At 44.2% G+C, this 12,781-nt stretch overlaps 1 protein-coding gene across 3 annotated transcripts in view; it reads right to left on the bottom strand.

Annotated features, from left to right (window-relative positions):
* Positions 1–1,099: 1,099 nt before the first annotated feature.
* etv7 (ETS variant transcription factor 7) overlaps positions 1,100–12,781 on the bottom strand; it is a 63,083-nt gene continuing 51,401 nt past the window's right edge. For 2 of the 3 annotated variants that reach the window (XM_048612226.1, XM_048612225.1), the window contains 4 exons: positions 12,322–12,549; positions 8,450–8,592; positions 4,010–4,110; positions 1,100–1,480 (listed from right to left, as the gene is read on the bottom strand). In XM_048612226.1, the coding sequence (XP_048468183.1) occupies positions 1,366–1,480; positions 4,010–4,110; positions 8,450–8,592; positions 12,322–12,549 (587 nt within the window). In that variant the 3' untranslated portion in view covers positions 1,100–1,365. The remainder of the gene's footprint in view (positions 1,481–4,009; positions 4,111–8,449; positions 8,593–12,321; positions 12,550–12,781) is intronic. The other variant, XM_048612227.1, reaches the window with a different exon arrangement.

Genomic DNA, 12,781 nt, shown 5'->3' with positions numbered 1-12,781 from the left:
TCCCTTTCTGAGTTACCATGTGTCGGGCCAAGAACTGGTACTTGCTTTCAATAAGCTTATGTGTAGCTTCAATTCCATAGTAACCAGACCACATATTCATGCCTCAATGTTTCTGAAATTCCTAATGTTATCGTAAATTAAACCGGTAAAGGGCAGTCACTGGTGTTTCCCTGATATGTTTCTCGACTCCATTCTCCTGCCTTCTCCCCGTAACCCTCCATCCCCATTACTAATCAAGGACCTCTCTATCTCAATCTTAAATGCACTCAATGACTTAGCTTCCACAGCCCTCTGCAACACTTTGTTCACTTTGTCACACTATCAGTAGCTTCTTCCATCACTTTATAATTTAATCCTGCATTTCTCTGGATCTACTCTCAATCTATTCTACATTATTCTAGTTCTGCTCCTGGTCTAAGGCTGCGCGGTTTGGGGTGCACAATCGGAATTTGGTCAGAGTGTCGCCTGTTGTATGTGATGTGAAATGACTACACTCCGAAAGGCCATACAGGTCCTGTTAGTGTGAATGTCTTTTCCACTAATTCTACCACCATAATCCTCATTCCTGTCTCCCTTATAAACTGAGCTTTTGACTAACAACGAGGCTCCTGAGCTTGTGAATCTAGCTTCTCTTTTTAATGGGGCACCCAGCGAGTCCACAACATAAGCAGAATCCTAACCACTGTCCTAGAATCACAGGAATTTGCCAGTGGGAAATATGGAACCATCTTCACACACCTCCAGTCAGAAAGTGAATCCAAGTTGACACCATCTCCACCCTGACTTTCTGATCCAGCATTGGACTTACTAGTGGCCCTCTCAGCCTGAGGGGTTAAGACATTAAAGAAAATACATCTGGACATTTGCTGTACTCCTTGCTGCTTGCTAGTCAGGTTTAAGTGAGACCTGGGTCTTTACATTGGGTGGATAATGTGGCCTGTTCACCCCTAGATCGAGATCCAACCAACACAATGCTCACATCTTCATCCAAAGATCAAAATGAAGTCTCTGGGTCCTAATTCATTCACTCAGTTCCACTATCCTGAACTTGTTGCTTCTAAACAGCTGAACAAACATGGGGGAGTTGGACAGATAGGACTCAAAGAATTAAAGAATTTATTCACAATTTCCCTTCACGACTCTCACAGCAAGCTTCAACATATCTTACAGTTTTGCCAGTGCATGTATTGAATGTAGTGCTATTATCAACAAACCAAAATCACAAACCCCAAAAAGGAAGGAAAACTTCACAATCGGTACCATTCGGAAAAGCAAAAGTTTGTTTTGGGTTGAAAAATGTCAGTCTGCAGGACCAGGAACTGGGCAGGCTCAGGGCTCAGGTTAGTGCCATTTTTGACATCACTGTCATGGAGAGAGCTGAAATGTGTCCTCTTTGAAATCGGCTCCTTCCTGCTCATGTAATTCCAGTTGTTCCAATTTGTCTGGTTTGTGGGTGATTTCATCTGGGGTCTTCAGGAACCTGTGTAAACAGATATGGTTAGGGGGGTCACACTCGGAGCTTTCAGTTGGAAACAGGCAGATGCGAGCTATGGGGTTGAAATACAGTCTAGGGAAAGGAGGAAAATTTCAGGGCAGTATACCGCAACTTTGGAACATTCATGAACAAAGAAAGGACAACAGTTTGAAAATACTATCAGCTCATCAATGCTGTTCCTTCCTAGTCCATTGTCCATGTCCCCTCCATCATGGACACTTCCCCATTTTATCATCCCACCCCCCCACAGTCCATGGACAATCACATATTAATTATGGAACAATTTTCCCCCAAATGGTTTGGTATGAGTGACATTTTTTTGTGGTAAGATGGGCGAGGTTGGATTTTTACTGCTTTACTGACAATGTACATGATCTCAGAGCCATTATGTTCAAGATAATCCTCACAGCAGAAGTGATCCCAAATCCGAGAACAGTAAAGAGCTAGTGAGATCCAGCAATCACCAGGACACCTTCCGAAAGTCACTGCTGCTGTGATTTCATCTTTGACCACGGAATTGCAACATTAAACACAATAATGTTCCTTACAAATACTTCCCACTATGAAAGCTACCAATCAAATGTGATGATGGTTCACTCCTCACTTTGAGTATGGCCCAGAGAGTTGTCAGCTTTCTCTCCCTATCCCTCCCAATGTGCTTCTTATTGCGTGGCTCCCAGCTTTCACTGTCAGATGAAACTGGTTGATAGATATCATGACAGCTGGTGCCAGTGTGATTGTAGCCTACATGTTCCCATTGTATGTTCCTGTTGTGAGGAGATGTGCCTTTAAGAGAGATTTGTTCTGTCCTGTTTCTCTTGAAGAGGAGTGTTATAATAAACCTCGCCGAGGTTTCTGCTCCATAGAAAGCAGAATAAATAGTTTTTAAGGTTTCTTTTTCGATTTGACAAAAGAAGCATGAGTGGGTGGAACCAGGCTTGCACAAACCCAGGATTTCAGTTTTGCTTTCAGTTGTTGAAGTTGGGATGTTGGGAGTTGAAGCTGCTAGATACAACTCTCTCGCTGCTGCTGCAGAAGTGAGTTCTCTCTCTGCTGCTAGATTCATTCTGTCAATGTTCCTTTACCTGGACTGGAGGAGATCGCAAGTGAGGGAATTTTGCTGAATTTGCCTTTGCCAAGGCTGTGTTTATGGGATGCTGCTATAGTGGAATAGTGGTAGTTAAATAATATATTGTTTTGTTAAGTATTTTGATAGAATTAAAGTTATGCAAATTCATTTTTTGTTTGTATTTTAACTGTGGTGTAAGGGTAAAGTGTTATTTGCTTAAAGCCTAGTACTTTGACCGACTGAATCACATCTGGAGCACAGCGCCTTACACCTACCTTTAAATAAAGATAAAAGTTAGGGTTTAGGCTATCTCCTTGATATGGTGTGATGACGTTTGGTCTGGTCTCTAATACTGTGCAAATCCTTCCTACCTGGAGCATGTATCTGGAAATAGCATGCAGAAAGTTCATTATGTTTTCACCATCTGTCTTTAACTGAAGAGCCAATTGAACAGGTGGATATTCGTGAACTATACCCAGGTAAGTTTCCTACATTGGTACCAACACATACGTAGAAAGCACACCCGGTGAGTGTTAACCTACTCGTTTAGGAGGCCGGGTAACTTGCATAATCTTTAAATCAACTAAAGCAGTGTATAATCCCTCAAGCCTATTAGAAACTCATGGAGATGTCTAGATTGAAAATCTGATTTAGTACATTATTGTTAGCCGAATGTGGACATCTCCCTCATATCTCAAAGATATTTTTACTTGAAGCCTTTTCCAATACAGATTGAAGACTGGAATGCTTTCGGTTTATTATTGCTCACTGTGTGACAGCTGCGATGTTACTGGGGGAGTGAAGAGATGTTGGGTTTTAGTGAGGTGTGGTTCACTCTGGTCTCAGACTCAGAAGATTGTGAAATCATGGAGCCCACCAGGGCTCGAGCACAGAAATGAAAACCTACCCTCCAGTGGAGCACTGAGGGGGTGCTGCACTGTTGCAGGTGCCATCTTTTGGAACAGAAGGTGAACTTAGGTCTTGGCTGCCCTGATGGGTGAATGTAGAAGTAGCCACAGCACTATTTCAAAGATAAGCAAGGCGAGTTTTCCCAGGCAATATACACATACAAATACACATAACTGCTCATTATCACATTGCTGCATAAATTTGTTTCCTACATTTCAACAGTGACCACACTTTAGAAGGATTTCATTGGCTGGGCATCCTGCAGTTGTGAAAAGTGCTATATATAAATGCAAGTCTTTTGAAAGGAGGGTTCAGTTGTTAGGAGCTAGCTCTGTCCCACACGATCCTGCCAGTCCAATCCCAGCCTATTGCCCAAGGTTTGGTGTGCATGTTTTACTGAATCATGCAGCTCCATTTCCTAATTTACAGAGAGGACGTCTGAGTGAGAATGGGAAAGGATTACCTGGGCAAAAAATGTAACTGTGACCCGATGGTTACTGTGACCCCGAACACTCGGTAAAGACGGTGAGGCTTACCTGAAGATCAGTTTCTGGCCGGGCTCCTTTCTGATGATGTTCAGTTTATAATAGTGCCGTAGAGCTCTTGACATTTTCTCGTATGTCATATTCGCTCGGTTCTGAGTGGAAGCGGAAACAAAATCTTTTTAAAACAGAGAAACAGGAAGACACACTGCCCCAGGTAACTCAGAGGCACACCCTATATCAAGCTCTCCAGCAGGTTCTATTAACAGAGGGCCAAACTGTGGCTTGTATTGCGTGGAGTTCTTTAGGAAGGTAGGAGCCCAGTGCAATAACTTCTTCAGACTTGATAAAGATACAGGACAAGGCCATTCAATCCCTCAAGCCTACTTTGTCACTCAGTTGGAACCCTGACTCCATTTTCATGTCTAGGTTTCACATTCCTTACATCCTTCCTAAATAAAAAAATTAATTTCAGTGCATTTACACTAGTGATCGCGTATACTACTCTACCCATCAATTTCATCTCCTTCCAAGGTTCCTCCTTCCTCTTGCATCCACTCACTCGAGGTAGCAGTACAGCAAAACAGAGTTTGGAGGGTGTCCTCAACTTTGACTCTAAACCTCAGAGTCTCAGTCATCAGGGCAAACATGGGCATAGAAATTTGCTGCTGACTGCTACCCCTCAGCTGGTGAATCAGCCCTCCTCCATTTTGAACACGATGTGGTAGAAGCACACATGATGGTGGTGGCACACAACGTACTCAATGTGGCAATTTCAATGTCCATCACCAAGACGGACTTATAGCACCATGACTGACCAAGTCCATGGACTGGGTCTGCGCGAGGTGGTGACATAGCCAACCAAAGGGGAAATCTGTTTGACCTTGTCCAGTCGCAGCAACATCTGCCCATTACAGCACTGGCAGGAGTGACCACAGCACTGTCCTTGCGGAGACCTTCTTTACATTGAGTATACCCTATCACAATGCTAAATGTAATCATTCCAGAGAAGATCGAGCAACTGAAGACTGGGATTCCTTTAGGTACTGAGAGCCATCGTCATATTCAACAACAATCTGTAACCTCATGCCCCTGTATATCCCCCACTCAACCATTACCACCAGACCAGGGGATCAACCCTGGTTCAATGGAGAGTGTAGGAGCACATGCCAGGAGCAGCACAAGGCATACCTAAAACTGAGGTGTCAACCTGGTGAAGCCACCAAACAGGACCTGCTTTCAGGCAAAACAGCATAAGCAAGTGACAGACAGGGCTAAAGGATTAAAACCCGACTGGGATCTAAGCTCTGTGGTCCTGCCACATCCAGTCATGAACAGTGATGGACAATTAATTTACTAGAGGAGACGGTTCCCCAAATATCCCCATTCTCAATGAGGGAACAGCCCAGCACATCAGTGCAAAAGATAAGACTGAAGCTTTCACAGCAATCTTCAGCCAGAAGTGCTGAGTGGATGATCCATCTTGGCCTCCTCCAGCGGTCCCCAGCTTCGCTGATACCAGTCTTCAGCCAATTCGATTCACTCCACATAATATCAAGAAACAGCTACATGATGATGCTGTGACTTTAAGAGTTATTTTGTCCTGGCTTTTATTAAGAGAGATTAAACAAGACGTGTTGAGCTGTCTTTAAGAAAGTAAACAGCCTGTGAGGCCTTGAGTTTTTTTTGAAGTTGGAACAATAGAGGCAGCCTGGCTGGGTGTGGCCAGCTCTCACAGACCAAGCTTTCTCATGTTTTGTTTTTGTTTTTAGGTTTAGCTATAAGCAGTTGCTGTTGTGGGCTTGAAGAAGTCATGTTGCGTTTTTACAGGATGGATATTGGTGAGGGCTCTTCTGGAATACAGTGTCCAGTTTTAGTTGCCTGATTAAAGGAAGGATATTATTAACCTGGAAAGGATTCAGAAGAGATTTACCAGGATGTTGCTGGGTATGGAAGGTTAGAGCTATAAAGAAAGGCTGGGACTTTTTCTACTGGAGCACAGGGAGTTGAGAGGCGACCTGATAGAAGTCTATAAAATAATGAGAGATACAGATAGAGTTAATGGTAGTTGTCTTTTCCTCAGGATGAGGGATTTCAAGACTAGGGGACATATTTTTAAAGTGAGAGGAGGGAGATTTAAAGAAGGCCTGAGGAGCAATTTTTTTTACATAGAGGGTAGTTTACATGTGGAAGGTACTTCCTGAGGAAGTGATGGATGCAGGTATAATTACAACATTTAAAAAGAAATTTGGATAGGTACATGAGTAGGAATTATTTGGAGGGATATGGGCAAGCAGGTGGGATTATTTTAGTTTGGGATTATGGTGGGCATGGACTGCTTGGACCAAAGGGTCTGTTTCCATGTTGTATGTCTCTTTAAGTAGAAGTTTTTTTTTTCCATCTCTCAGTTACAACTAGAAGCTGGGGTTTCTCTCTGCTGCTACCTTACCTTTGAGACAAATCTATTTTTCTGAATTTGCCTTTTTGCCAAGGCATATGTTTATGAGACGTTACTATAATGGAACAGTTAATTAGTAATAGTTACTGAATCTAATAGAATTACATTATTCTAAATTCTTCTTTCTCTGGTTTTATTTTAACTATAGTGTTTAAATAAATTGTGTTTTGCTTAATGCTGCATAGTTTGACCAATCACATCGAATCTGGAACAGGGCACTTCACATTTGCCATTAAAAATGTGAAAAAGTTAGGGTCTAGGCTACCTTCTTATAATATTTTGAGGGGGTCTGGTCTGGTCAATTACAACTAGAAGCACTGGACATTGCAAAGGCTACAGGCCCTGACAATATTCCGGCAATAGTACTGAAGACTCGTGCTCCAGAACTTGCTGCTTCCCTTAGCCAAGCCGTTCCAGTACAGTTACAACACTGGCATCTAACCGACAATGTGGAAAATTGCCCAGGTATGTCCTGTATATAAAAAGCAGGACAAATCCAACCCGGCCAATTACTGCCCCATCAGTCTCCTCTCGATCATCAGTAAAGTGATGGAAGGTGTCAGTAACAGCGCTATCAAGCAGCACCTGCTCAGCAATAACCTGCTCAGTGACGCCCAGTTTGGGTTCCCCCGGGGCCACTCAGCTCCTGATCTCATTACAGCCTTGGTTCAAACATGGACAAAACAGCTGAATTCCAGAGGTGAGGTGACAGTGACAACCCTTGACATCAAAGCTACATTTGACTGAGTGTGGTATCAAGGAGCCCTAGCAAGACTGGAATCAATGGGTACCAGAGGGCAAACTCTCTGCTGATTGAAGTAATACCCGGCGCATAGGAAAATGGTTGTGGTTGTTGGAGGTCAGTCATCTCAGTTTCAGGACATCTCTGCAGGAGTTCCTCAGGGTAGTATCTTAGGCCCAACCATCTTCAGCTGCTTCATCAATGACCTTCCCTCCATCATAAGGTCAGAAGTGGGGATGCTCCCCGATGATTGCACAATGTTCAGCACCATTCGCGACTCCTCAGATACTGAAGCCGTCCATGTTCTGGACAATATCCAGGCTTGGGCCTACAACTGGCAAATAACATTTGCACCACAAAAATGCCAGGCTATGACCATCACCAATAAGAGACAACCTACCCACTGCCCCTTGACATCCAATGGCATTACCATCCCTGAATACCCCACTGTCAACATTCTGGGGTTACCACCGACCATGAATTCTACTAGGATCACTAAATAAACACAGTGGCTACAAGAGCAGGTCAGAGGCTATGAATACTGCAGCGAATAAATCACCTTCTGACTCTCCAAAGCCTGTCTATCATCTATAAGGCACAAGTCAGGAGTGTGATGGAATACTCCCCACTTTTCTGGATGGGTGCAGCTCCAAGCACACTCAAAAGGCTCAACAGCATCCAAGTCAAAGCAGCCCGCTTGATTGGCCCCATATTTACCACTTAAAACATTCACGCTCTTCACCAGTGACGGCCAGTGACCACACTGAGTATATGTGACCAAGGCTCTGTCAGCAGCACCTTCCAAGTCCATGACCTCTACCATCTAGAAAGATGAGGGCAGCAGGTACATGGGAACACCAAAAATGCGTGTTCCCTTCCATACGCCATCCTGACCTAGAAACATATTGCTGTATATTCAGTGTCACTGGATCAAAATTCTCTGCTCCTGACACACCAAGGACTGCAATGATTCAAGAAAGTGGCTCCAACTTCCAACATCACCTCCACTAGGGCAATTAGGGCTGGGCAATCAATGATTCAGTTAACTAGCAGAGCAGACTCAACAGGGAATGGGTATTATTGTTCCATTGCTATGGGCACTTTGGATGACCTTAAGCTAACACAATGGTTCCCAATGAAAAGCATTTGTTGAAGACACAAATGGTATCCAGGTGAGGTTTATCAATGAAGATTTGTAACTTTAGATTGAAAGCCAAGCGAATGTCTCTTTCCCAAAGAGAGGCCAATTTGTGTCGAGACAGGATTCCCTGGCCAGAAACTGTAAGCTGCTCACCTTGTGATTTCCCCAGAGTCGCGCCAGTCCGTTGGGGTCAACAACACGGAAGATCTTGGACTCTTTGTCTTCCCACTTGATGTACTGCTCATATCGACTGTCAGAGAGTAGCTGATAAACATAGTCCCACAGCAGCCTGCAATCTACACAGGAATCAGTCTCATTAGGGGTTAACATTAGCAGCAGCTAGGTCCTCCTGCAACCTCCCTACAGCCCCAGGTTGGTGAAATACATCGCATCTCTGCATGTTTAATCTTGGTCATTCTCATTGAGTACCTGCACACCGGGCCTCCTCATCTCCGTTCATCTTCAAAAACCCAACCATTATTTCATTATTTATCGCATCTGTCTCTGTTCCTCATTATTTGATGGACATTCACGATGGGCCTTGTGAAATTTCACAAATCAAACCAACTTCACACTAAGTCACGTATTCAGATACACTTTTGGGTAGCTGACCAAAGGCCAAAGAGGTAGCTTCAAGGAGCATTGGAAAGGAGGGAAAAGAGGTGGAGAATTTACAAAGGGAATTCCAGAGCTTAGGGTCCATGCCACTGAAGGAATGGCTGCCAACGATGACCAATTAAAACCGGGGAGAAGAAAGAGGCCAAAATGAGAGAGCATAGAGATCTAAGGGTGGTGGGGCTGGATGGCATCACAAACATTGAAAAAGCAAGACCATTGGGGGATTTCAAAACAAGGATGGAAGGGACTTGGTGGAATTCAGGTAGGAGAAAGGAGAGTTTTGGAGGACCTCAAGTTTAGAGAGGGTAGAATAGGAGAAACAAGTGTGTTGGAGTAGTCAGATCTGGATGTCACAAAGGTACAATTAAAGATTTTAGCAGCACATGAACTAAGGTAGGCCATGTTTTTGTGTGATGTTACAGGTCCTAGGAATGGCGCCATAGACAGGTCATTCACCTCAGGGTCAAACGTGAGACTAGGGTTGTGAATAACCTGATTCAATGTCTCAGAGACGCTAGGTGGCAGAATTTGTCAGGAGGAAGATACCGAAATACATTTGAAACCAAGAATCCCACCCCGAACCCAGCATTTTTCATTTCTATGGCGGAGAGTGGGGAGGCTGTGGGTGATGTTGGAAGGTGCTTCCTACGTATGTGGTTCCCAGGGCGGTTAAACGACAGACCGTCTTCACTCAAGTCAGATTTTAGAATCCCTGGCGTCTCAAACCTGGAATGTTTGGGGGTGGGGGCCAGCCGTAGGGATTAGAGGAGGAAATAGCAGGACTATTGTCAGAGCATTCCTCCTGGGCAGCCTTCCTCCTCACCTCTTCCCATGTCAGCTGACCTCTAATCCAGCCCCTCCCACCACCACCACCACCACCCCTCCCCCCCCTCCCACCACCCACCTCCCCCCTCCAACACTCTCCCAGACTGACCCAAAGCGGCGATTGTGGGTAATAATATTTACAGGTCCCGTTTGCTGAAATGGGAAATCTGCTGCCTCTGAGCATCTGATTCAGGAACAAAACCCAATGGCCTGATATTTTCTGATATTTAATTCAATAATGTGAATAATTCAAAATGTATTATAATGTGATTTGGATAAATGTGACATTATCCACTTTCATAGCAAATCACAGAATTTAGATCATTATCTGATGATGGATTGAGAAAGGGGGAAGGTTCATTGAGACCTGGGTATCCTTTTACATCAATCACTGAAAGTAAACATTGCAGGTACAGGGCCTTGGTGACACCACACCTGGAGCATTGTGTGCAGTTTTGATTTCCTTATCTAAGGAGGGTACAAAGGGAATGCAATGGAGATTTACCAGACTGATTCCTGGGATGGCAGGATTGACAAATGGAAAGAGGTTGAATCAATTAGAACTAAATTCACTGGAATTTAAAAGAATGAAATGGGATCTCATAGAAACCTATAAAATTCTAACAGGACTAGACAGGGTAAATGCAGGAAGAATGTTCTCCAAGGTCGAAAAATATGGGGTACATAGAACAGTACAGCACAGGAACAGGCCCTTCAGCCCATAATGTATGCGCTGACTATGATGGCATTGTAAAGTAATCCTATCTACCTGATCATGGTCCGTATCTCTGTTTCCTGCTGCTCCTGTATTTATCTAAATACCTCTGAAATGTTGCTATCATATTTGCTTCTACCACCACATCCTCTGGTAGGATGTTACAGGCACCTAGCACTCTCTGTGTAAACAAAAACTTACCTCGCACATCTCTTTTAAACTTCACACCTCTCCCCTTAAACTTTTGCCCCCTACTGTTTGACATTTACACCCTTGGGAGAAAGACTCAACTTTCAACGCTCAAACAAAAACAATTGAGTTTGCCCTACCTATCCTTATAGCTAATGGCAACATCCTGGTCAACCACTTTTGCACTCTCTCCAAAGTCTCCACATCCTTCCAATAGTGTGATGACCAGATCTACACACGATATTCCAAATGTAGCCGAACTAAAGTTTTTTTACAGCTGTAACCTGGTAGGCCATTCAGGAGTGAGAGGAGGAGAAATTTCTTCACCCAGAGAGTGGAGCACCTTGGTATTCTCTGCTGCAGAAAGGGAGGACAAAACAATGAGTGTTTCCAAGGAGTTAGATACAGTTCTTAGGGCTAGAGGGATCAAAGGTATAGGGAGAAAGTGGGACGGGGGACTGAGTTGGACGATCAGCCATGATCATATTGAATGGTGGTGCAGGCTTCAAGGGCTGAATGGCCTATTCCTGCTCCTATTTTTCTAATGTTTCTGTGTTTCACAGCAGATCATTCTGTGAGAGATGAACAAGTAATGTGAGCCCACAACAATGTTTTCTGTCAGTGATGACAGGATTCAAGAAAATCAGAAGCAGATGGAGCCAAAGCAGAAATGCGAATGAGAATAAGAGATTTGGAAAGAAATTGTGAGAAAGAAGGGGAGAAAATTGGAGACGGATCATTTAAATTGCTTTAAATGGGCTGGGAGCTTCACAGGTATAGCCAGCATTAGCTGTCCATCCCTAATTGGCTACCCCAGTGACTCGAGGGAAAAAAACACATTTACTTTCATACAGTACAATCCATCGTCTCAGGATGTCTCAAAGTGTCATTACTATTGCACAGTAGGAATTGTGGCAGACACTGTGCACAGCGAGATCCTGCCATCAGTAACACAAACAACCAAGTAAACTGATTTATAGAAATGGTTGCAGAATAAGAACTGGCCTCGCTCTTCAGTGTAAAGTGTCACGGGATCATTTGGATCCACCTGGGAGAGGAAATGGAGCATTCGATCCAAAACACTGCAGCTCCCTCACTGAGGTCACAGGCCAGACCCTGGGACCAAAACTTGTGGCCTCTGACTGAGAGAACGAGTTCCACAGAGCCACGGGTTACCAGGGCTGATGTTATTTATCCATTGTTGGCTGATCACCAAGCTCAATCATGCCTTTTGATGATTATTTTTTATTTCTGGGTGGCAGACACAGGTTGATAACACAGTGTGGAGCTGGAGGAACACAGCAGGCCAGGCAGCATCAGAGGAGCAGCAAAGCTGACGTTTCGGTTCGGGACACTTCTTCAGAAATGGGGGAGTTCCTCGGATGCTGCCTGGCCTGCTGTGTTCCTCAAGCTCCACACTGTGTTACCTCTGACTCCAGCATCGGCAGTTCTTACTATCACAGGTTGATTGGTGTTGGGAACGCTGGCCACGATCCTGAGCTGGGCCAATAGCTCAGAACGAGCAATGATCCTGGGCGTCCCTGGTTCTAATAGCTTGGTATTGGATCATGCTTTTGCAAAATTAATCCTCACTCTCACATAAACGCAAGAAACAAAGTTACTGACATCCTGTTCATCAAATGGACATGAAACAGCTCAGTATATTCGGAAGCCTCACTTGCTATCTTCCCTGTAGCTGGAGCTTGCTGTGCCGAAAGGAGTGAGCCTGTCTCGACGTCCCTCTTGCCTTCTGACCTGTTGGAGAGGTTCAGTGGTTCCTCCCAGTGACCGTTGCGGAAGGCCTCAGTGTTGTTCAGCTTACTGCTGGCAATCCACACCGGTGAGCTCACCGTACCGGCAGATCTTGGGCACTGCATGATGCTCACAATTCGAGGCATTGTGCTGTCTAAAAAGAAAAGAAACTTCAAATGCAGGCTCCTTCAAGGGCTCGGGAGAAGATGCGACAGTCATATGCCTCACTAGCTGGAGGATATTTGTAAATACTCACAGTAAAAAAGGTTCTGAAGTTTTGTTACATTAAAAGCTGACATATATTAAAAATAAGATAAAATAAACAGGGATAATTAGTTACTAATTAACCCTGGGATGGCAGGACTGATTTATGAACGGAGAATGGA

Source organism: Rhincodon typus, chromosome 25 (assembly GCF_021869965.1).
Source record: "Rhincodon typus isolate 14 chromosome 25, sRhiTyp1.1, whole genome shotgun sequence".
Classification (NCBI taxonomy): domain Eukaryota; kingdom Metazoa; phylum Chordata; class Chondrichthyes; order Orectolobiformes; family Rhincodontidae; genus Rhincodon; species Rhincodon typus.
This window is presented reverse-complemented; position numbering and strand designations above follow the sequence as displayed.